Here is a 26,362-nt window from a genome sequence, read left to right as displayed (position 1 = left end):
CCCAGGTCCAGGGTCCATATCCATCCTGACCCCACACCCCCCACCCCACCAGTGGTAGGTGGGGTCACCTAAGCCACCTTGGGCTTGTCTACCAGCCCGGAGAGTCCTTTCCACACTCTCTGAGCATCTAAGCTGCCTCAGATTCCATTTGTTCCTCTCCTTCCTGGAAGGCTTCCTTTTAAAATTTTAGTCCCCAACGTCTGAATGTTTTTAAGCGTCTAAGGGTTTGAGCCCCTTGTTTTCGTTCTGCTTCCTTTTTTCCCTCCTTCCCTCTTCATGGAGTGATTATGTTGACAGTAATGTATAATGCACGTTCTCTTCACTGGTTTATCTGCAGAAATTTCTCTGGGTTTGTTGTTTTTTTTTCAGTTTGTGATTCAGCACTGCATTAAAGGGGGATGTTGCATTGAATAAAAGAGCAGTGTGGTTTTAAAAACAAAATTTAGATTATTTTCTGAGACATACCTGAAAAAGTGGTGCATATGGAAAGTGTTCTGTCTGATAGGAATCCAGAAAATCTTTTTTCTGCTTTGCAAGCAACCTTTTTGAAAAAGCATTCTTCAGTATCTTAGGGTAGGAATTGTTAATCTAGGAGGTCTATGAAGGGGTTTCAGGGCATCTATGAACCCTAGGGAATTATAAAATGTAATTTTATATGAGTTTTTTTCTGGAAAAATGTTGTAACAGATTTGAAAGAGCTCTATGACCCCCTCCTCCCAAAATAACTGAAAAATATCTGGAAAATTTCTCAAATATTTGGAAATTAAATAGTGTACTTTAAAATAATCTCTGGGTCAAAAAGGGAAATGTAAAAATATATTTTGAATTAAATAAACATGAAAATATACCATATCAGAATTCATAGGATGCAGGTAACTTAATGAAGTACATAGCATTACATGCTTATATTGGGGGAAAAAAAAGTCTCAAATTACTGTTTGAATCTTCCACCTCAAGAAACTAGGGGAAAACAAAACATATAAAACTCATAGCAGCTTAATTTAAAATAATTAAGGAAATGATAAGACAAGAGCAGAAATTAGTCAATTTGAAAACAAAACCAATAGAGAAAAGTCAATGAAACTAAAAGTCTGTTCTAGAATTATAAGTGACTTGTGTAAAATCACTGTACCTATAGGGAAGGAAAGACTTTTCCTCTGCCCTTAGGTTCTATGTCTGGGTCTATGAAATAAATAGTAGGTAGAGTAACAGGAGAAAAAGTATATAAATTTATTAATTTTTAATAGTACATACATGCATTAGGCACGACAGAAAAAAAAAATGAATACCCAAAAAAGGGATGAGACGGAGCACTTTACATACCCTCTTAATAAGGGAGGGAAAAGAGGAAGACATAGACTATGTAGGGGAGAGTAGGTGATTTTTAGAAGAGATGAATGGGCCCTTAGAAGAATAGATAGAAAATATGATACTTTGTGGTAAACTTTGGGTGTAATGTCTACTTCTCATTTCCTCTCCTGTGATAAGTCAGTCTTGCCTGGTTGGGTATAGAGTTTTCACTTTTGTTAATTTCAAAACATATGTGACCACTGTCTCTTCTGAGAACCCTGTTTAGTTGGGAAATCTAATTTCTTACTGTGATCACTCTAATAACCTTGAAAGACTAATAGTAATGACTAGGAATATTCAGATCTGGGGAATTCAGATCCCCTTCCTTCCTTTCTCAAGCATCCAAAGAAAATGCTTCAAGAAGTTATTGATAGTTTGGGAATTTCGTTACTAATTATTGAGAGAAGTTCTTTGTAATCTTGTACAGATTTCTACATGCAGATTTGGAGACATCTCAAGGTTTATTATTATGCTAGAAAAAGAAGGTGAAAATGGTACATTTAGTAGTCCCACCTGTAGGTGAAATAAGAGCTGTTTTATGGTTTTTCTTTTTCTTTTTCTTTTTCTTTTTTCTTTCTTTTTAATAGACGGCGACAAGAAACTGTTAGTATATAACTCTGAACTAAGAATGTGGAGGGAGAACTTTGTTTTTCAGTTTATACCTTCAGTTAGCTCTGTTTCAGCTTTACCATATGCAAGTTTTAAACAGAAGCAAGAGTTTAATTAGAACCCAAGGGACTGATCACACTGAATGAGGTTGAGGAGACCGGTACAAGTAGCTTTAGAACCAACGTGAGCCCGTTAGCTGTTGAAGCAGTTTGTGTTGTGGCCTTGGTCACACCATCACAGAGTAGCACCTTCAACCCAGAACCTCTAGTTCCAAGCACTCTGCCTTTTCGGTCTTGCTTATGTGCCTGGATTCCGGTGTACTGAAAGACTAGAGGCTGGCCAAATGCTCTTGCTTTCTTAGAATTCCTGTGACCCACTCTAATATCCTTCAAACTCTGACCTCAACTCAGGATCATGCCAGCCCTTGCAGGATGTAGTAAGGTTTTTGGCCTTCACTCTTGAGTGAGAGGGAAGCTCCTCAATGGTTGAACACAGAATGAGGAAATCTAACTCAAAAGGAAGGCTTGAAATGCAGTAAGGAATAGTAAGCACAAACAGTTGGGTAAACATGTAGGTAAATCTAAGCCTTAATTTCATAAAATAAGAAGTAATGGTGACTCGTCAGGGGCATATAAACAAAAAACATCCTAAAATACAAGTCTGTGTTAAAGTTTAGAATGAGGAAGGAGTAATGAATTTTAAAGCATTCTGAAAGGCTTGTATTGTTCAGGAGAGCTATAAAGCCATAGATACGCTGACTTAAGTTGAGTATGGACTTTAACAATTATGACCACTGAAAGAATATAAGTAGAATATGTAACTTGTAAATTAATTGATGGGGAAAATGGATAAAAAAAGAAAAGTATCAGTTCAGTTAAAAGCTGAAAAGTAAACAGAATAAAAAGAAGCAAAAAAAAAATATAAAAAGTTCATAGTAAAATGACTTCCAAACATATATATGTGTATGTGTGTGTGTGTGTATATATATATATATATATATGTATATATAAAAAATTGATCTCAGTAAATGTAAATAGGCTAAACTGACCAGTGACATTTCTCAAATTGGATAGAATTAGTAACTAAATTTAGCTTTGTGTGATATACCTAGAATGTAATGAAAGTAAAGGAGTGGAGAAAAATACTTCAGGCAAATAGTAATTAGACAAAAGCTAATATAACTATAGTAACATCAGGCAAAACAGACTGCAGCAAACGCATTATTAGGGGTTGGGGAGAGGGGTGTCGTCAGAAAAGGAACAATTTACTAGGAAGGTATAAGAATTATGACACACCCTACAACATAGCTTCAGACTAATAAAATAAAGTGGATGAGATTTCAGAGGGAAATTGACAGTTCTGCTATCAAAATGGGAGATTGTGGGGGTTAAAGAGGTCAGTCAGGCCACCGTAGAATGATACTCTTTAGAATTACTTCCTTAAACTCCTCGGACAATTACAGTCATTTGTGGAAGACACAAACGTAGAATGACATTGCCAAATTTTGCAAAATACATCTCTAATCTTTTGGATAATCATTGCTCTCAATCAGGTAATTAACCTTTTTTTTTTCTGGTTTGACATTATGAACACAGCTATTAAGATTAATATTCAGAGAGCACCTCATTAGCTTGGAGCGCAATAATACCATTATTAAGGCTTTAGTTAAACTGAAAGTTATCTTTAGACTGCATAGAAAGAACTTCTTTGCTGTGAAAATGAATAATGCATACAAGATTATAGGTTTAATTACATTAGAATTCACATCTCTCAAAAACTGTGAAAGAACTAGTCTATATACAAATATATAAACTACTAATTATTTTTTAAAATTTTATTGGCTAACTTAAGCCTTAATATAGGATGCTGGGATTTGGGTTTTTTTTTTTAATATCCCTAAGGGTAATAAACCTAACTTATTTTAGAAAATCTGTAGTCTGAAATTCAGTCTGTACTAAACCTAAATTACCCTAAATCAAAGAGGTCTTATTCTTTACAGTTTATGTATATGTGAAGAGTTTTTCTGTTGAGTCATAAATTAGTCTTAATATTCATTATTGGAAAATGGGAAAAGCTCAGTATACCTGACAGTGAACCGTTCTTTCTTCTTCAAAGAATTAAAACATGCAGACTTGTGACTCTTAAGTTTAATTAACAAGGCCAGTGTTTATGAGCCAGTGATCTGTTGTGGGTAAGTGGAAACTCTATCTATTGTTAAAAAGCGTAAGGTCCTTTGAAGGAAAATAAAATAAAAGCTCCAAGTGATCCTTTCTTAGCAATTTGTGTTTGCCTTTCTAACCCTCTGTAGTAACTAAACCCCATATACCATGTGGAGTTTTTGTAGGACAGGAGCATGGGAGGACATCTATAGGAGGTTGATGGGAAAGATAAATTGATTAAAGGACTTTGTAACAATATTACGAGGCATCTGAGCAATACAGATGTGAATTCCAAAGCTATATTTGATTCCTGTCATTCCTGATGAGCTGGTTTTGCTCATCTCTCATGTATAGACAAGATTTGGTTTCCAGCTTTTTGTTACATGTTAATTGTCCAAAAGGGACCCCATCTCCTGCTGTAATCTCTTTGATAGCAGATTTGTGTGACGGTTTAGTCTGATGTCAGGAACTTATATCATCATTGAATTTGTTCTGTAGTTGAATGTACCTGTCCTTATTTTTAGCTAAAGAAATACGGAGTAACTCCTTTTTTTTTTTCAAATCGAGTAGTCAAATATTTGACAAATTCAACAGTATGAAATATAAATAAGAACGAGGAAGGAAATTAAAAGCATGCTCTGACCTTCCAGAACTGATGTCACAATGGCCATGCACGGAAGTCGGCACTTACTTCCTAGGAAAGCCTCACAGCTTTCATGTGATTTCCCCACTTGAGAGTAAATTAGACCAAGATAATCAAAAAGAGAAAACTGACACCTTAGGAATAAAAGGAGTCTTAAAATCACCAAAATTTAAAGGGAAGGGAAAAGGAAACACAAAACTTCAAAAGATACAGTAACCCAACTGTTTAATGAGTGAAGGAGCAATATATACCCCATGAAGCTCTGATAGAGTTACTTTTAAAACAAAGGTGTGAATGGCACAAACACCGCTTACTAGTGAACATAGACTGTACTTAATTTAAGTAGAATTTGCCTTCTTATGGTATACATCCTGTGTATTTTATTTATGAAACCAGGAAAGAGTCACCATACGCTGTAGCCAAGATTTTCTCGAAGATATTTTCTGATAGTTTTAGCACCTAAGAAAATTATTTTTATTTGTTAGGGAGGTTAGGTTGACATGCCAGGGAAATGAATTGCTCTGTAAACTTACGGATTTGTCCTTTGCTATACACTTGCAGAAAGATGCCTTATGTCTGGATTCTAAATACAATGCAATTTCTGATACATAACAAACTATATTTAGTATTCAGGGTGTTAGGTAGTTTAATTGTGAGTGTGTGTATATATACTTTGTTTTATAAGAAAATTGGCATATTATAATAAGCTGATATTTAATTATAATTCTTGTTTTCTTTACTCTGAACCAAGTAATCTGTGATGAAAGCATTTGATAAATAAATACAAGTAAAAATCTGTTATTTTAATCCGTCACAGATTAGTAGATCAAAAGAGATTATCTTTCCCAAAAACCTTTTGGGGATAAACAATAACCAAAGTAGTTTATTTCCTCATTTTATCTTAAATCTTTCAGGGATGGAATTGTACATCTTTCATTTTTATAATAGATGAAATTATCATGTATAACAGTTTCTAAGTGTGTTGTACGAGTGAACCTGTTAGATGTGTTTTGAATTTCCCAGTGCCTTTTGCTAGTGTTCTGGTAGCCTTCCACATTATGTAATGCTTCATACCACTTCTTAACATTTTTGCTCTATTTCTTTCCAGTCTTTGAGAGCAAACTGATGCATAGGCAAACCTGCTTTTTAAAAAAACAGTTAACACTATAACATAAGCATCTCCTGTGATTATTTGTCATGTGAATTGCCTGTTATACCCAGCTATTCTCTTATTCTTAGACATGTAGGGTTTTACAATTTCTCTGTTTTATAAATAACATTATCCTTCTGCATTTAACTTTATTATTTTCTTAGGATACATGTCTAATAGTGGACTACATAAGGATACAGCAGTTTTGAGGTTCTTGGAATATATTGCTCATTAGCATCTCTTGACCTTAAAACATTTAGATGAACCATGGAATACATTTAGAATCACTGGCTCATATGTGCAGAAGAACTAATATGACATAGCTCAGGGATTACAGATAGATTTCATCTCCTGTGTCAGGTGTGAGATTTGTGGTCACTGCCTGGAGCACATAGCAGGGCCACAGTTGATTACCGATTTCTTCTCTGTGTTGAGGGGGTAGTGACGATCTGAGAGCTAGGTATTTACCTTTATAGTCTTCATTAAAATAACAACAATTATAATGCTTTGCCTTTTGTGTGTGTTTTTGCTGTGAACCCCAAAGTTGGATAGAAAGCATGTATTGGATCAAAAGAATTTGTCTTAATATAAATTTCACATTAAATTTTTTAATTTGTTAATTGTAATGCACATACTCTCACCACTTTCAGAAAAATAAGTATAGATATAACTATAGCTGAAGGTTCAGCAGAACTCAAAGTTTTTGTTAAAAATATCTGATTTAATATAAAAATGCCTTGACTTGTTTTCATTCAGAAAGCATTGTAGATGAGTATACTTTTTGCATTGTTCTGCTCTAAACCTATGAAATTCTAATACATACTTTTTTCCTCATTTGTTTTATGTATGCTTGCAAAGAAATATTTGGAATTATGACCAAATCCATGTAAGAAGAAATTATCTTGTAGTCTTGATATTTCCTTAGTGGTAATGGAAATTACAGATAACAAGAACACTAGTGATATTTCCATAATATCTGGAAAGTAACTTAATCTTCTGTATTTCATAAATAATCCATAATGTATTTTCTTATTCATTTTAGACATTCTTTTAAGTCACCAACTTTATAGTTTCCCAAAAGTAATTTTCAATAGAATTTCTGAATAGAAATTTAAAGCTTTCATCCAACTCACCTCTTGAATCATGAAGTCTGTTTCTTTTACTTGTAGCCCTCAGCTGTGATGTTAGGGTGATCTTGGTCATTTTGTCTATAAAGTAACAATTTTATAAAAAACAGTCTGCATGTTAACTGTATAGCTTATCACTGTTTCAGGAATTTCATCTCAGTTGTTTCTCACGCATTGAATTCATACAAAGTTCCCAGTGAGCAGATGTACAGAATTAGAATTTCTGAAAAATATTTTCTTCAGATGGTTTAACTTAAAAAGGAATAACATCTCTTGTCATTTGCACATAGGAACCATTTTCATTATTATTCACTTAATCTTTGGATTCCCCTTCTTTGTGTGTGTGTGTGTGGGGAGGATTTTCAAAACTCGAATGCAACTCTGTTGGTTTCTGACATCCTTCCATACTATATTAAATAGTGTGACTTGATTAACCAGTATGTACACTTCTCACTGTTTCAAATATTCAATCTCTCACTGCGTTACCTTTCTAGTCCTCTACTATCAAATGTTTTACAGCCAAGGCTATGTTTTTGTACCTCCAGAGAAAATTTTATTCACCTCAAATAAAGTGGATTTTGAAAATGCAACAAGAAACCATTCATTCATTCCACAGATACCTAATAAGCATCTTCTACTTTAGGATGCCGCACTGAAAATATACATGGATTAGTGAAAAGTCAGTTTCAAGAAGTTCAGATGAAGGAAATAGCTTGAAACAATGAAAGTTAAAATGGCTGAAGGTGAATGGAAGCTTCTGAAATACAGAATGCCTGCTCTGTACAAGATGCTTTGATACTACAACCAAAAAGGAGCCAAGATTGAATCTGTACCCCTACGGAGCTTCAGTGGCTTTTGGTTCTGATTCCTTCACAGTCCTCCTAATCTGTGCCTGTGGTCCCTTCGCCAGTACTGAGATAGGCTAGAGCTTGGAGGAGTGGCTTGTAGTGAAAAGGACTAAGCAAAGGAGAAGTGAGGAGAATATGAGAACAGGACATAGACTTGTCTGGAGATAAAAATGATAGTACTTTACATTGCTAAGGCATTTTACAGTTTACAAAGCATAGTTTGGTGTCAACTGTATTGTTAGCTTCGTGTTACAGATGGGGAAATTGAAGCCACAGGTTACTCAGCTAGCAAGTAGTAGAGAAAAGTCTGGATTCTTAAGTGTTGGTTCATTTTATTGCAGACATTCTAGGAACAGCAGGAAAATCGGTAAAACAAACTCAGATAAATTCATACAGTAGAATAGTACACAGCAATAAAAAGGAGTAAATGTGGGTGAAAACCAGTAACATGCTGAGTGGAAGAAGCTTTACACTCACTTACACAAAAAAACTTTTGTAAAGATACAGAACAGACAAAACTAATCAGTGAGTTGAAGTCACTGGTAACAAGTATAGTGATGACTACAAGTTATTTTGAGTTGCATCAAAAAAATATAAAATGGATAGTGGGATGGATAACATAAGCAAGTATTATAAAATGTTAATTATAGAATTTAAGTGGTCAGTATATGAGAATTCACTGTACAGGTCTTTTAAGTGTTCATAATATAGTATTAGAAAAAATAAGCTGTTCATTACTTTTAGTGGTTTTGAAAATAATATGTGTGAACAGAAATAATTTTTTTTCCCCCAAGAAGAACACAGTGGCAGCAGGAGCTGGTAAAAGACTGAATAATACGTGAAATACTGCCTTTGGAACTCGTTAAAAATACCTTTGCATGTTATCTGGGAATATAGCCCCACTTAAAGCCAAGACTTAATCAAACCAGAATTAGTGGGATTGACTGGGGAGTAGGATGAAGGACCCTCCTGGAGTGATGTGGTTAGCATCACATGAGTAAAACTGTTTACCAGATCTCAGTGAATTGCACACTTCATGTCTGCATTTCATTATGTATAAATTTTACCTTCAAAGCCAAAAAAAAAACCTGAGTAATATATTGAATTCCATTTAATTATATGCATGCTTAATTGTTTAGGGATGAAGTATACTGATATCTAAAAGTTATTTTGAAAAGAATGAAAAATATAAAAGGAATTGAAGATAGGTAATAGATCTGTGATATAAAGCAAATTGTAGAATGTTAATCGTGAAATCTAGGCTATCAGTATATGGGGATTCACTGTACAATTCTTCTAACCTGAAGGAGAAAAAGACAAGGAACTAACTGAATCATCTGTATAAATACTGAATAAACTAAGAATTATTACAGGAGAAAGGAGCAGTGAGTACACCTACTGCCCACATCTTGGTCTCTAATACCACTTCCCAGTAAGAGAAACTGGAACTTCTTGGAGGCAGATTCCAGATAAAAGTATTGTTCCACTGTAAATTTATGAAGTTGGTAACTGAACTGAGGTTTTGTAAGAGAATTTCATTTTCTTAGGAAATACTCACTGAATTATTTAGGGATAAAAGGCCATAATGTATGTATGATTCAGAAAAAATATGCATATACGTGTGTGTGTGTGAGATTTTGAGTAACAAAGCAACTGGGATAAGATGTCAACAGTAGGTAAATCTGGGTAAAGCATACATGGGTGTCCCTTGTACTTTTTAAACTTTTTGTAACATTTGTAAGTTTGAAATTACTTTCTCCCAAAAGATAATGACAGGAATGGTGCTGGAGAGAAACACAGGGAGATCCACTTAGCTAAGGTTTTGAACTGATATACTCTGTGCTGTAAGGGCAGGATAAGCAGCAGGTCATGTTTAATTTTCCAGTCTTCCAGTGTTACATTTCCACCTTGATATTTAAACCTTGTTCCTTGTTTTTGGCACAGTGATATTTCATTTTTAGGTTTTGGGTTTTTTGTTTTTTTGTTTTGTATTATCAGTGTTTTGCTCCTGCAACTATAACATTTTCTTCATTGAACTTTGTAGGTCTGTTTAACTGAACTATTTATCTTAACCTTAGTTTTCGCTAGACTGTCAGAGCATCCATCAGATAACCCTTGAAGTGTGGGAATTTTTCTTTCTCTACTTTTTAAAAAACAGGTTTATTAGAATATAATTCACCCATTCAAAGTATACAGATCAGTGGGTTTTTTAGTATATTCACAATCAAATTTAGAACATTTCATCATTGCAACAAGAATCCTCCTACCAATTAGCAATCACTCCCCACTTACCCTTTTCCAATTACTGATTTACTTTTTGTCTCTGGATTTGCATGTAAACATAGTCATTTATTATGTGGCCTTTTGTAGGTGGCTTCTTTTTACTTTCAGGGTACATCCATGTCATAGTATATGTCAACTTCATTCCTTTTTTTATTTTATTTTTTTGCTGAGTAATGTTCGTTTGTATATATATACCACATCTTACTTAGCCATCTATCAGTTGGCTGACATTTGGAGTGTTTCCATTTTGGGGCAGTTACGTTGCTGAAAAACCGGCCTCTGTACCCTAGTAGCCGGATTGAGAGTCAGAGGCAAAGTTTGGGGAGGAGAGAAAAAGAACAGCTTTATTGCTTCACCCAGCAAAGCAGGTCACAGCAGGCTCATGAACCTAAAAGACTGCGAGCCCGTCTTGGGATTGGGGTCTTGAGGTTTTATAGAAAAATTGAATGGAACAGAAAAAGGTGATAATGGTCCAGATGTGAGCAGGGGCTACATTCCTTTCATTTTGACAAGAACTTGCTGTTGTTATGGAGGAACTGAGGGTCTGCCCATTTTCTTGGCAGTTCATTCCATGACCTTCTTTCAAGACCTCTAGGATAGAAGGATGTTATTATATAAAAAAAAAAAAAAAGTGCACAGGGAGGGAAGCCTGTGTTTAGCTGGAAGTACAGGCTGAACAACTCAAGAGCCGTCTTGTTAGTTTCCTACTCTTTCAGTTATGCTGTGGAATAATGCTGCTGTGAATAGTTGTATACACGTTTTTGTATGAATATATGTTTTTATTTCTTTTGTGTATATAACTAAGGGTCAAATTGCTGGGTATATTCACTCTGTTTATCTTATGAACCGCCAAACTGTTTTCCAGAGCATCTACTTTATGTTAAATTCCCACCAGCAATGCACAAGAGTTTCACTTTGTCTATATCTTGGCCAACATTTGTTATTATCTGTCTTTTTTATTATAGCACCCTAATAGGTGTAAAATGGGCCTTTCTATTCTTTTAAACTCTAAAAATATGATCGGTTCTCAGTAATAAAATGATCCCCACCCTTTTCTAGCAGCAAGCCTGTCTCTTTATTAAATATGGAATACATAAAATAAGTGGAAATAAGATAATGTAAGAAGAACTCTTCCCATTTATTTGTTAGTACTTCAGAATTATTTGGAGAGAATCTCAGAGAAATCCAATCTCTAAAGAGAGATTGGGTTTTTAAAAAGTAGTACTGCTAGAACTCAATTTTTAAATGCCCATTATAGACAGATACACATTTAGCACCTGACCCCGAGTCTGCCGTAATCATTGATGCTACCGATCATTGCCACTTTAATCTCCAAAGTGGCTTCAGGGGCCCTTCCTCACCCTCACCGTAGCACAGAGCCCATCGTTGGCTTTCCTTTGGGAGCTCAGAGCTTCTGTGAGTATTGGTTCTCCACCATATAGATTAAACTGGACTTTGTGGGCTCATTTGAGGTCTGACCATTAATTTTTAAAATAGTTTCTATAGGAAAAATATGGCTTTTTTTTTTTCAGCCCACCAGCTTACAAATGACCATTTTGTAACTTGATTTTAAGTTGGTGACTCTCTCTGTCCATGAGGAAAGACAAAATAAGCTGGAGTTATTTAATCTGATGTCAGAAAGCTTTATGTTGACTTAAAGACATCCTCATGGATTCTAACTTTAGCTCAGGATTATTCTCTTTATTTTAATTGCAATTTTTTATGTTCTTAAATTGTATTTTATTGCCACAAGTGGGAATTAAGTGGAGGTTGAATTTAATTTTGGAAGTATATGTGTGTATATTTATCAAAGAAAGTAGAAAGAAAAATAGTATTTCTTTCTCTCATACTTTGTTTCACTATAACAAAGGAAGGTGCTCTTAGTTTCAGCTCTCCTAAAAAGCCAGTTTTTCATGTTTGAGATGTACATCCACATTCATAGTTACTTACATCATGTTTTATCTTCCTGATCAAATTTAACTGACCTTTAAATAATTGTTACAGGGGTTTTGATTAAAATCTGATCAATATAAGAATCATTTATATGTGATTTTTTTTCTTAAATGGAACTGTAATAGTTATAGATTAATTCAGTAAAGCACTCAATGTCCTTTTCCCTAAAATGCATGCATTAATACCACTTCTACTGATCATCCACACACAGTATAATCATAGGCAACTTCCTTTTTAGTCTATAAAAAGTGAGGGTAGTACCCTCTTTTCACCACTCATTGCACTGTAATAGTATGATGTCTGTCAAATGTACATATGTTTTTATTCCTTCCACCCTCCCTCCCTTCCTTTTCCCTTTCTTTGCTTTCCTTTTTTGTTTGTTTAGGTTTTGAATAGAGAAAAGACTGTTGGCAGAAGGTATTCCCTAGATGTACTATTTTGACATATCAGAATAACAGCACATACTGGGCTTTTGGGTCACACTTGCCTCAGGGGTCCATCAGCTATGAAGTACTGATGTCCTTCCTGTGCAAGACTAATTAGGCCTTCAGGTTCATGCTGTTACCTCTGTGGAGGTTCCTGGCTATGCTAAAGTCCAAAGTTTGACCTGAACATTTCCAGTTAACATTCTCTTTGTCAGGGGACCATGAACTTCCCCCCAGTTAAAATATGAACTGTCGTTTTGGTAATTTCTTTGTGTGTTGAATTCTTACAGCTCTCCACACAAGGAGATGCAAGTCAGGTGATTGGACCTCTTACCGAAGGGCAGAGGAGAAATGTGGCAGTAGTGAATTCACTCTATAAGTTGCACCAATCGGTAACAAAGGTACCCTTTAATCTTTATTTTAATTAAGTTCTTCTTATGTAACTTTAAATTCTTCTTTCTTCTCCTCAAATTTAAACAATTATGAATTATTAATTTTTTGCAGAAAGATACAATGAAAATGTGATTGTAAAATAAGCTGAGGAATGAACTCTTTCTAAACAGTCTTTGACCTAGGCCTTTATTATTTGTATAACTTTTTGTCTATACATTTAGTTTAAAGCTCGTGAACCATAGATCCTCAAGTTTGCTTGGTATAATCAAGTTTCTTGAATAAATGATTTAAGGGTAAATTACATGTATTTTATCCATACTAAAAACAAATAATTTGATATCATATGGGTGATAGTAAGTTATAGCAAAGCTTAGTAATGGAATAAGAACTTGAAAGCCCTCTAACATATCAGAAAGGTACTATCTTTGCACAAAAATGGTGGGGGTAAGATGCGTTACAAACAGTGAACTCTTGTTATATAATCATTGAAGACTACTTGTAAGTAGAAAATATTTGTTGTTGTTGTTCTACTAATGCATTTTTTAAATGACTGAATTTTAACCTTTTTGTCTTCTTATATTAGATCTAAGATGAACTGTAAACATAATTATTAGGAAAGCAACATTTTCAACCCCATCTTTGATTTTTGAATCACTTTGCTCTCTATTGATGATTTGCAAAAATATTTAGTAAGTAGGGAAGTAATTAGAAGACCTGAAGGAAGCCAGAGGTTAGGTGATGTTCTTAAAAACTTGACTTCTAATATGAGCTTTTATATGCTAGATAATATTTTAGAATAATTATAAGTGACAATTATTCATTTATTTAAAAATTCTAACAAGTCCTTTTATCCATTAGAGGTTTCAAAAAAGTGTGTATTTTGCACACTGAACAAAATATATTTTAAAAGGTTATTAACAGCTAAATCTCAGAAAAGTAAATAACAAAAGTAAATAAAAAGAATAAATGATACATTTTCAATTTCCTTTCATTTTTACTCTAAAACACCATAAGCAATGAAAAATTGTATTTATTTAGCCTTATTTAAATGTCTTTATTGATACTTTCAGAATTGTCATAATCTTGGTATTGATTTGTAAAAAGGGAAGTGGTTGACATTTGTATTTTAAAGACGTGTTAAAAATTATAGTCAGTCTAGAAAAAAGTGAATTTTTAAAAGAAGTAAATATGGCTTTTGACTGGCCTTTTCAAATTAAAACTGTATTAAAAACTATTAAAGTACATAAAAGAAAGCTAGCTCTTAGAGTTCTTAATGTTTCAATTATTTGAAGTAGTTATTTGCTTTACACAGGAAAACATTTTTTAAAACTATCCTAACTACTAAATACTAATGGGTTTTTAAAATATACCTGAGATACTACTCTAAGGTAAAAAAACAAAACAAACAAACAAAAAAAACTCTTTTATGTGTGGCTTGTAGAAAGTTTTATGTTATGATCAAAGTTAATATTTATAAAAATAAATGACTTAAACTATAACTGAATTTGTTCTAGGTGGTTTCCAGTCAGAGCTCATTCCCACCAGCAGCTGAGCAAACTATAATTTCAGCCCTAAAGGTAAAAGAATTTGACTTAATTTTTGGCTCTATAGATCAAAGAGTTTTAGAATTGTTTGGATGAGTGGGAGATGTCATATTTGTAATTCAGAATCTTCTACATATGCCAAAAGTAGCTTGTTGATAATTATCCTAGGGAGAGAGGCTACATGTGTGTTTATATTTTCTAGAGTTTAAAAATAGACCCTGTTGGTGTCTACAGATTGTGTTCCACATAGATAATTGTATCATAAGCAAGAAAAGCAAGAGTCTTATAAGTATTCATTATATCTTAGGGCAGTACAGCCCAGTATTATCCCAGTAAAGCGGTAGCTCTCCACCAGGGTGACTTTGTCCCGTGCAGGGCATTTAACAATATCTAGAGACATTTTCGATTGTTGTGACCAGGAGTAGGGTGCTGCTGGCATCTATTGCCAAGGCTCCTGTTAAACATCATGTAGTGAGTAGGACAGCCCCCCACAACACAGAATTATCAGACCCAAAATGCCAGTAATGCCAAGGTTGGGAAACTAATGTGTATCTCTAAGGTGGGAAACCAGAGGAAATTCCCATTTTTAAAAATATACTAACATAAATATACCCCCTGTCAAGCACTCAGGAAGTTTAATAAAAAATGATTTTGGCGTGAGATTCAGAGCTATATATAGTTCCCAATAGGTAACTCTTTATAAATAAGCAAATAATTCATTCTTATAATAGTAATAGATACCCTTTATTAGTCACATGCATTATGCTGAAATGTTATGGCAACTGTTCAAGTTATGTATTATCCCCATTTTTTTACAACATTTTATACAATATCCTGATTTTATATAATTACTTGCTCAACGTCATATAGCTGGTAAACCTAGACCTCACTGACTCAGAGGAGTGATATCTACTACACCTTGCCACCATCATCCACTCATTCATTTACTAATGTTTATTTAGTACTTAGTATATAGTAAAGCAAAGACTCGGGAGCTAAACTCTCTCTGTAAATGAAATCTGTCTCAGCTATTTAACTAGCTGTACGACCTCAGACAAGTTAGTAAGTTTTCTCTTGCCTTAGTTTCTCCGTCTGTAAGATGGTACAATATACCTAAACAGAGGTAATAAATGTCAACTATTAAGCTGAATTTAGATCACTTGGGTAGAGCTGAGAGAGAGAGAGGGAGAAGGGGGAGAGAGAGAGAAAGAGAGAGAGAGATGGTCTACCAGTAAACTCAAAGGAGAAATAATTATATTTAGAGAGTAAAGAGGATACAAATAAAGAACAGTCAGAGAGAGGAAGAAAATTGGGAAAGGACAATGTCACACTGAGGGAACTTTTGAGGTGAAACGCTCCATCAGTGACATGGATGGGGACTTAACAGCCGCAAACCTTAAGGACACTGCATTCATACCTGACGTAGGAGGAGATGGTCTGTTTTCCCACGACATGGTAAAAGTACACTTGGATGTCTCCTCTGTATCCTTTTCTTTTTCCAAGCATGCTTACCTCATTACGATGAAGTATTATTAAAGCTGCAACAGTAAAAACGATTGTTTTTAGTTAAGAGTTGTCCAATTTATTGATAATCATAAATATACTATAAAATTGGGCCATTAAGACAAACCAAAAGGTCTTAACATTCTCGCTTCCAGGCAGGGAATACATGCAGTCTTTTCTGTACATGGTTCCACATTTTGTCTTTTAACAGTAGCTGTCAAACATTACTTGATCACTACCCAAGATAAATAAGTTTTAGTTTGTATCCCATACATAATGCATAAGCATTTATATATTCACACATATAATTGTATATATGTAGAATGTGCATCTATGCACATTTCTGTAATTGAAATAAAGATTTCACAAAACAATACTTTTCCTTATTTTGTGCAGTGATTCTGATATTTTCTGTACTCATCTGTTACTTTTTAAAACGTTATGATAATGATCCACTGAATTGAGTTTTTGACCCCCTAATAATCACAACTGATGGTTTGAAAACGTCCATTTGGTAGGTTAAGAAAGAGTGCTTACACCGTGCCTGGTGGTAAAAGTCTCCTGGGCAAGTTAAAAATAGAAATTCTTCAGACACTATAATTCATTATAAGGTGGACTTTCCAAATCTGCGTTTTTAACATACGACAGAGGTTATTCCTCATGTTAGTTACTTTGGGCTGAGAGTTGAGGCCAGCGCAGTTAACATTGTCCTGATGTTCTGAGCTCTCGTTCTGAGCTTTGCTCACCAGGACTGGTGTCCCACGTCCCAGGGTGCTGCAGTTTGCCAAGACACCGGCACTTGTGCCTCAGAACTGGGTGAGAGAAGACGAGCAGTCAGTCCGAGGCCCTCCTGCAGTGACCCTGCCCATTAGAGACGAAACTGCCTGTGTTCACAGACCTCAGTGAGACAGTTTTGGCCATGCGTTTCAGTTACATCTTGTTAAAAATCATTGTGGCATAAGTGAAGGACAAACAAAACCCTTGGACTCAAAGGAAACAAGAATCTTGAATTTCATAAAATTATTATCATACCACTTTGAATTAGGGATAGAATGTTATGATACATCAATGACTGTAGCCCAAGAACCAAAAATCTATTATTTGACAGAAAAGATTTAATTTTCATTTGAATTTATATATTATTGTATTATTTAATTATTTTATTTTGGCAGGGGAGGGGTAAGTAGGTTTATTTATTTTCAAAGGAGGCACTGGGGATTGAACCCAGGACCTCATGCATGCTAAGCATGTGCTCTACCACTTGAGTTATACACTCCCCCTGACAGAAAAGATATTAAACATACTCTTTTACTTACTAAAAAATATAGGTAAAGACACATAATAGTCTTTTCTTCTCAACCTTATTGACATTTTATCCAAAATTAAATTTTAATTTACGTTCAAAGTTTATCATCTCATATTGTGAGCATTATCTACTGTGTCTTGGATGGCATAATTCATGTTAATGATTATACAGTCAGAGTCATTTAATTAGAACCACCTCAGCTATGAGTAGCATTTAAACAGCTTGGCCCAGTGATTCTGACTGAGATTGTCTTGTCCAGATAGTGATTGTGTTGCTAAATTTATGTATGACAGTTCTTCCTCATTGTGTGGGTTTGATGTTCTGTATGAGGGAATATTCCAGATTGTTGAGATTTCAGTATCTTCATCATCTCAGCTATTTTAGGGATATCTTTTAACAATGTATGACACACTTCCCTGCTTTGTAAAGAGCTTGTGAAATAAAATCTAATCTGCGTTCTCAGTTTCCTCCGGGGGTGGTTAACCCTCTACCCACCCTTTACATGAAGGCTTTCCCCAGGATGCTCTCTTGTCTGCTTTGTGTTTTCCCTAAGTGGGAAACCTCGCCTGGCTGTGAAGTTTCCTGTCTACACCATCATGTCGTACACAGACAGGGGCAGTTTGGTTCTTCCTTTCTGGTCTTTACGCCTGTTTTCCATGCTTGTTCCACCTGCTAGAACCTCTAGTACCACGCTGCATAGAGCTGGTGGAAGTGGACTTGTTGACTTGTTCCTGACCTCGGAAAAAACACTCAGTGTTTCATGACTGAAAGTAGAATGTTTTCTTAGATGACCTTTATCAGATTGAACAAGTCCTCTTCTCTTCCTAGTTTACTGAGGCTTTTAAAAAAATTATAACTGACGTTCCATCAGATATGTTTTTGTCTATTGAAATGATCATATGTTTTTACCTCTTTATTCTGTTAATAAGATACTTTACAGGAATTCATTTTCAAATATCAAACCAACTGTGGTCTTGTAGCATTACCCTGTTTCTGTGTTCCTGGATTGGGTTTACTTAATTTTTGTTAAAGATGTTTGCATCTGTAATTATAAGGGGCATTGGTATGTGGTTTTCTTTTTTGGAATTCTTTGTCTGGCTTGTGAAGTGTTTCCTCCTCTTCTGTTTTCTGGAGGAATTTGTGTAGAATTTGTGTTGTTTTCTCCTTAAGTGCTTGGTAGAATTCACCAGTGAAGCCATCTGGGCCTATGGTTTTCTTTGTAGGAAGTTTTTAACTACAAATGTGCTTCATTTAATAGATTCAGGGCTATTCGGGTTATCTGCTTCTTCTTGAGTGAACTTTGATACTTCGTGGCTTCCAAGGTATTTACTTGTCTGTTCATCTAAGTTATCTAATTTGTCAGAATAAAGTTGTACATAACATTCTCTTACTGTCTTTGTAATGTCTTTAGAACCGATAGTGATAATGTCTTTTTTATTTTTTATGTTGATGATATGTGTTCTTTTATCTTTTTTTTCTTTAGCAGTCTAGCTAAGGGTTTGTCAGTATCATTATTCTTTTCTTTTGGCTTTATTAATTTCCTCTACTGTTTGTCTTTTTATTTCACTGATTTCTGCTTTTGTCTTTTATTTCCTTATTTTGGATTTTCTTTGCCTTTTTTTTCCCCCAGTATTTTTGAGACCTTATACCACGGATTTTTAGACCTCCCCAACCCCCACCAAAGAACATTTAAAGTTGTAAATTTCCTTCTGAGCACTTTAATTTTGATATATTGTGCTTTCATCATAAGTAGTTTGAAATATTTTTTATTTCTTTTGTCATTTTTTTTTTGATTCATGGGGTTTTTAGAAGTTTTTTTAATTTATGTTTGCTTGTGGTTTTTCTAGATACTGATTTCTAGTTTAATTATTACCATCAGAAAACATATTCTGTATTATTTCAGTTCTTTTAAATTTATTGAGTTATTTTGTGGCCCAGCATGTGGTCTGTCTTGATGAATGAACCATGTGTGCTTGACAAAAATGTGTATCTGTAATTGTTCAATATTATGTTCTATAAATGCCAGTTAAGTCAAGGTGTCATGATATAGTCAGATCTTCTGTGCCTCTCCTGATATTTTATGTATTTGTTCTATCAATTCCTGAAAGACAGGAGTTACACTTTTCTGTGATCGTGGACTTGCTTATATCTCCCTTTAATTCTGTCAATTCTTGATGCCTCAGTTCTGAAGCTATATTTCTAGTTGTTATGAGGCTCTGTTACATATATATTTATCATTTTTTATGCCTTCCTGATGAACTGACCCTTTTATCATTATGAAATACCCTTCTTTAGCTTTGTTAATTCTTTTTTTTTTTTTTTTTTGGAGAGTAAGGTTAGTGGGTGGAAGGGGAAGATACAGAAATAAACTAGCCTGTGTGTTAATTCTTATTGTTCTACATTCTGTTTTATCTGATATTAATTTAACTACTCCAGCCTTCTTATGTTTAATGTTTAGATAGTGTATGTTCTTCTATCCATTTACTTTCAACTCCTCTGTGTTTTTATTTTCAAAATTTATCCCCTGTAGACAGGGTATATTTGGTCTTGCCTTTTTGTCTGTTCTGATAATGTCTGCTTTTTAATTGAAATGTTTAGCCTAGTAACCTAATACAGTTATCATTAAAGTTCTATTTAGGTGTATATTTTTATTTTTTGTTTGTCCCCCCCCCTTTTTTTTTTAACTTTTTTTTTTTTGGAGGAGGGAGGTAATTAGGTTTATTTATTTATTTATATTTAGAGGAGATACTGGGGATTGAACCCAGGACCTTGTGCACGCTAAGCATGCGCTCTACCACTTGAACTATACCCTCCACTACCCTCTGGGTTTTTTTATTTTCTCTTTTCCTCCGTTTCTGCTTTCTTTTGGATAATTTGAATTGTTTTTCAATTTCTTTTTAATTTATTTCTTAGATTTTTGCCTATACCTCTTTTCGTGATTTTTTTTAGTTATTTCTCTGTTGATATAAATATCCTTAACTTTCCACAGTCTTTGAAAGTTAATATTATACTGTGTCATGTAAAATATAGAAACTTTGCGTTTATCAAAGTACATTTACATATAACCTGCATGTAGTGTAATTTCTTCGGTTTAAAATTTCTGTTTTGGTTCTTTTTTACATTCTATCACTCTGCTGAGATTTTCTCTTATTTATTATGAGCACTGTTTTCTTTACTTCACTGAGGTCATTGTCTGATAATTGTAGAGTCTGGGTCATTAAAAGATTGGCAGCTATTGATTGTCTTCTCCCTTTAGAATTGATAACATTTCCTAGCTTTTTGTGTGTAATCATTTTTAATATATCCTAGACAATATAAATGTTACATTGTTTAGACTCAATATTTTTAAAATATTACTCCTCAAAGTGTTGATGATTTCTTTAGCAATTACTTAGCTTGTTTAGACTCAGGCTTTACACTGTAAACCTATAGTTGGCCATGCCTCAGGTCTCAGTACAGTTCTGGAAGCCTTAGCTGTGAGCCATTTGTAGTTTGCGTTGCACATGCGTGGTTGGTGAGTCAGCTGAAGACTAGTGCTGCGTTTACATGGAGAAGCAGGCATCCTTCTGGCTGTCTCCTTTCTGAAGCTCCCCTCTGACTCTCCAGTATCCCTAGTTGGACCAGGGCTCCTTGCCCTTGTTCCTTTGGCCTGAAAAGCCGCAGGTTTTGTTTTGTTTTGTTTTGTTTTTCTCTGAGAGTTTTAACCCCCCAGCCTTGGTACTGCCATGACTGTAGTCACTCTTAGAGCAAAGTCATGAAACAACGGAGAACTCACTCTCTTCTATTGCTTGCTGTGGATTTCCACACTCTTCTAAAACTACCTGCTTTTCCCCCCACCTCCAGGAGTCTCCAGTAGGTTTTTTGGTTTGTTTTTAGTATTTTTTTCATAATTATTTATAGGAGGATCTGCAGTAGGCATTCATTCACTCCTTCATACCAGTGTAGAAAATTTGCCCTTCCTTCTTGGAATCTTCTTGTCTGTTTATTTCCACCGTACTCTGAGGTCTCTTCTTATTTCTCTACACAGTGGCAAAGTATTAACAAAAGCTCACTGAGTCAAATACACCTTGAAAATCCAAGCTCTTCTGCTTGATGGCTTTGGACAATCTCCTTAGCTTGACTTGAGTTTCCACATTACAAATTTCTTTAGATTCCACATCAATAAATTAGATATTTTAGTAATTTTTAAAGGAAGGAATAACTGAGTTTTCAGTGGAATGATCCTATGTGAAGCACATAGCTCAGTATCCAGCACATACAATATACTAAATGAATGCTATCACCCTTCTTAACCCTTAAGGGCTCCTCTTCTGTGTGACCTTAAAATGGCATTTGGCCTCACTGTCCAAACCATCCTTTGGGATCTCATTGACTCTTTGGACCTCCACTCCTCTCTTAAAAGCCAGAGACTACCAGATCTAGTGCGAATGTGTCAGAAACCACAACTGTAAGGATCTTAGGACCTGCTGGATGGCCTGTATGGATTTCTCACAGGCCCTTCAAACTCATATTCAAAACTAAACTCATTTTCTCCCTCCATCTCTGCATCACGCCACTGCTTCTGCATTTACACATTCAATTAATAATACCACCAAGTAATTAAAGAAAAAATGTTAATGTACCCTTAAATCTTTGCAGTCCATATTTCTCAGATCTGCTCGTCAAGTGCTGCTCTTCTCCCTCAGTCCACCTCCAGCCTGTCTCCTCATCTCCACTCCTGCTCCCTCTGACTTAGGTCAGGCACTCACCTGACCTAAGTCACTCAGTAATCTCCTTTATCCAGCCTACTGTCCGACATGATTTTTCCCAAATCCAGGTCCTTAACCACATTTTTTTTTCATTGCTTAAAACCCAGCATTGGTTTCCCATCCCTTCAGGATAAATTCCCATCTCCCTAGCAACCTGCCCAGAGTACATCTGCTGTCTGTCTCTCTTTCACAGAAGCAGGCGTCTCATACTCTGTTGATCGCTTTGCAGTTCCCCAAATGCATCAGTTTTCCCAGCTCCTGTGTCTCTGGCATGTGCTCTCCCAGCCTCATCTCCGCTCCCCCCGCCATTTGGTTCTTACCTATTTTGGCTTTTGAAATTCAGTTAAAGCAACACCTTTTATATTTAAATTTTAAGTCCCCTCAGTATAAGCTGGAGGTCTCCCCTGTTCCCATAGCACTCTGCAGAGGACTGATATCACCACGACTTGTTAACCTGTTACCCCCAGAATTTGAGCTCCCCGGCGGCAAACTGTATATGTTCCCCTCCACCTCTCTATTTGTCTCAATCCTATATGCATATGTTTATTTTTATCAGCGACTAGGGGCTAGAGATGGCATTTAGGAATTTAATGAATAAGGGTCCTATTTAACCTTTTCTTACTGATTTCGATCATTTAAATGAGCTGAAGTCATCCATTATATGTAATCATTATTGAAGCATATATAATATACTTAAAATTTAGATTTTGAGTGTTTATTGAGAACCAGTCAATATTTTCACACTTAAAAACCCGTAACTGGGGGGAGGGGTAGGATATAGCTCAGTAGTAGAGCGTGTGCTTAACATGGTCCTGGGTTCAATCCCCAGTACTTCCGTTAAAAATAAATAAACCTAATTACCTCCCCCTACCCCAAAACCTCCCTCCATAACTAAGGCCAAGGGTCTTATATAAGCTAACCAGTGATTACACCTCAGAGCAGGACAGTTTCTCAGCCTTAGCACTACTGACGTTTTAGGCCGGCTGGTTCGTTGCTGTGGGGGACTGTCTTGTGCGTTGTAGGACGTTTAGCAGCATCTCTGTCCTCTACCCACTAGATGGTGTCAAACGCCTCCCCCACCCCAGCTGTGACAATCAAAAATGTCTCCAAACATTGCCAGATGTCTTCTGAGGAGCAAAATTGTCCCTGGTTGAGAACCACTGCTGTAGAACGCTGAATAGAGACTTAATCCACGAAATGCCTGACTGTTAGTTACCCTGTAAGAGTTCCTCGTATATTTATTACATTCAGTCTGCTCAGAAGCATGTAATGCGGTTCTAGTTTTGAAGAATTACTTTTGGTCTTGCTTCACTCTTTTCAGAAACCTTAAAAAAAGTGTTCGTATGGTTTTTACTTCGTAGGAGCCACCATGACTCCTTTGTCTAGGGGATCATTTGAGCATTAAACTTCCTGAGAAAAGTGAGGGAGTTAAAATTTTTCAGTGCCATGTTCCACATATTTCATGCTTTAAAGATCATTACTGACAGCAGCTAGGAGAAGAGCAGGCTTCTGTTGAGTTATTACGGTTAAACTGTATGCAGTCTGAGTTTGATACAATATGAAAACTTTTAGTCAGAATGCTTCTCACACCTCGGATTTCCTTGTGTTGGTCTTTTAAGATTTTGCCTCTCCTAATTTCATCTTCTTTCCAGGGGATCCACGCTCTCATGGGAAGTGCCGTGCAGCCCTTACTGACTTCGGTGGGAGATGCTGTAGAGGCCATAATCATCACCATGCATCAGGAAGATTTTTCTGGGTAATAATTCCAACCAGAATTTTCACTAACCTTTATTGCATTTGCTTTTCATTCCCACCTCCACCCCTACTCCCTCAGTCTTCTACCATGTAGGACCTTGTTCCTCTTGGGATGGGGTCGGCCTTCAACCTTATCCTACTCTGTTCACTGTGCACCATTAGCAGGTTACAGTTTTTAAGTTTTTGCTTTCATCATTTCTTTCCTGTCATTAAAACAGAATCATTCACATCTACTGGACTCAGCTTGGCACTTGAGGACTTTTGGTAGATGGTACTATTCTCCTTTGCAATTTTATCTTTTTCCTTACTTCTCACACGTAGCCTGTCCTTGAGCCTCTGGTATAGGCATGGGGTTCCTTGTATAACGTGTGCTGCCTCTGCCCCTAGGCTGGTCCCGTTCCTGCTCTGGCTTTGAGGGCAAGCTTCTGCCCAGCCCCTCAAAGATGACTTTCCTTTCTCAGCATCTGTGGCAGTCTAATCTGGCCTTACCGCTCCTAGCCATAAGCACTTTGGTATTATTTCAAAGCTGTTTCGTATGTGTGCCGCATATCCATGTTACATGTGTTTTGAGAATACGAATCATAGTTCCTAGCTTAGTGTTTACTGAAATCTTTTTAAGTAGAGTAAAATGGTTTTGACTGACTATTTTAGAAATCTGTCTGTAGAGAATTTGAAATAGTTATTTGCACATGCTTAGAGTGATTTAAAAAAAATTTAACCATACTTCAGAACTAAACATTTATACATTAATGTACAGATATGTGTTTTATATTCCTAGTTCATGGTTAGTTACTATTTTTGACTGTCCTGTTTCTCTTTATATTCATGTTGTTGAACAGAGTATCTTTATTAAATTTCCAGTGACTTGTCTGGCTATTTGTAGAAAAATTATGAGATGATTACACTGTCTTTTAATTTTTCAAATCATTTATTATTTCATTTACAAATTATCTTTTGAAAGGTGAAAGGGTCAGTCTCTGCTTTTAACGGTGGTATGAAGCACAGAAGGATAAAGTGGATTTACACAAAAGTGCTGTAGTATTTGGGGACAGGAACATAAAACTGCTGATTACAGCATGTGGGAGGAAATGAATTTTGTTCAAAAGAGATCTGAAATGTCCCAGTTAGACCAATCATGAATGCCCCTGAAAAAGAAGCAAAAATGATGTAATTTTTGAAGGCTTGTGCTGGTGAGAGTGGTCAGATACTAACTTTGGTGATTGTAATGGTGAGCCATGACTAGGAATAACACCTTAGACATTAAAAGTTGGTTTCCAAAACAGATACGTTTTTGTTAGTTTGCTTAAATACCAGTGAGCCAGGTTGGTTCTTTATCTCATAGTTTGCCACGGGTGTGAAGCATTGTTTTAAGGTATATAAACATCGTCCTTAATCTTTTTTCCCCCAAATGGCCATTAATGGCTCCGTTTCAGCTCGCTCTCTGTAGGCAGCAGACATTTGAGATTCCACTGAAAGCCATTTTCCACACTTGGCAGCAGAGGAGTGTGGCGCTCTGCCACTTTATAGCGTATTTAAAGCATTGCTCTCCTGGCAGTAATTTTATCACTTTCTAGACCCTTGTTACTAGTAACTCTGCCATGTCATTTCACATATGTATGGCTTATGTGAAATCTAAGATGAAATGGGATTAAACTATTCAGGAAGCAGGAATTACTTTTATCATCAAGCCAGGCTCCAGGGGTCACACTTGGAAAAATAATAGTATCTGCCCTTGCAAGCCCTCTCCACCTATTCTAGGTAAAAGGAGTGAAAATCAGATTTACCTTCTAGGTCAACTTCACATGTAGTCTGGTTGCAGAATCCCTTGCTATTTAAAAAGTAGTCCCCAACACTGTTTCCTGGTATTTGAAATGTATTTAACAGGACCAGTTTCTTTCTTTCCAGGTTAGATAAGGCTTAAAATGTACACGTCTGACTGACATAGTACGTTGATTAAAATTCTTTTATTTCATGTGAAATGACTCCTGTCCAATTGCAGCTTTGACAGGGGGAGGGAGGGCAGTGAAAGGAGGAGGACCCGAGATCCTCCAAGTGGGGGGTGAGCCTCTCTGAGGTGGGGAGAGCACACGCCCCCCAGAGCGACCGGTGGCCGCTTCTCAGGCATCATTGTTTGGTCCTCCCCACCTCAGCTCCTGTGTGCAGACTCTCATTCCAGAGCCTTTAGATTTCCGCTCAACTTCCTACCGCGCTCGATCTATCAGTTGAGAACTGATAAAGCTTTGGCATTATTGGGGAAACTGAGCTTTAGCAATTGCCAGGCAAGTGTCATGTTCTAGTAAATTTTAATCAAGCTTCTGATACATGCCAAGAATTGATAATACGTATTTCAGACTTTTGTCTAGTTGATTTTACTTATATTATTAACACGTGCTTATGAAACTTGTTTTAGTATGTTATTTTCTAATCCTGCGAGAAATCATATCAACTGGCTAGATTAAAGTTCTTGAATCAGTCCTCCAGAACAATACCAAGGCATTGGCAGTGATTTTGATAAACCATAAGAAAATTGGAAAGAGATTGGCACTTTGTTTTTTTCCCAGCCTAG

The 26,362-nt window shown here is 35.8% G+C and overlaps 1 protein-coding gene across 1 annotated transcript in view; it reads left to right on the top strand.

Moving 5' to 3' along the window:
- The window catches only part of COG5 (component of oligomeric golgi complex 5), a 238,230-nt gene that overhangs the window by 188,071 nt on the left and 23,797 nt on the right, over positions 1 to 26,362 (top strand). The window contains exons 15-17 of the mRNA XM_031679789.2: positions 12,838 to 12,948; positions 14,455 to 14,517; positions 23,694 to 23,797. Of these exons, the coding sequence (XP_031535649.1) occupies positions 12,838 to 12,948; positions 14,455 to 14,517; positions 23,694 to 23,797 (278 nt within the window). The remainder of the gene's footprint in view (positions 1 to 12,837; positions 12,949 to 14,454; positions 14,518 to 23,693; positions 23,798 to 26,362) is intronic.

The sequence above is a fragment of the Vicugna pacos genome, chromosome 7, assembly GCF_048564905.1.
Source record: "Vicugna pacos chromosome 7, VicPac4, whole genome shotgun sequence".
Classification (NCBI taxonomy): domain Eukaryota; kingdom Metazoa; phylum Chordata; class Mammalia; order Artiodactyla; family Camelidae; genus Vicugna; species Vicugna pacos.
The sequence above is the reverse complement of the archived record's forward strand: the minus strand, read 5'-3'. Positions and strand labels throughout refer to the sequence as shown.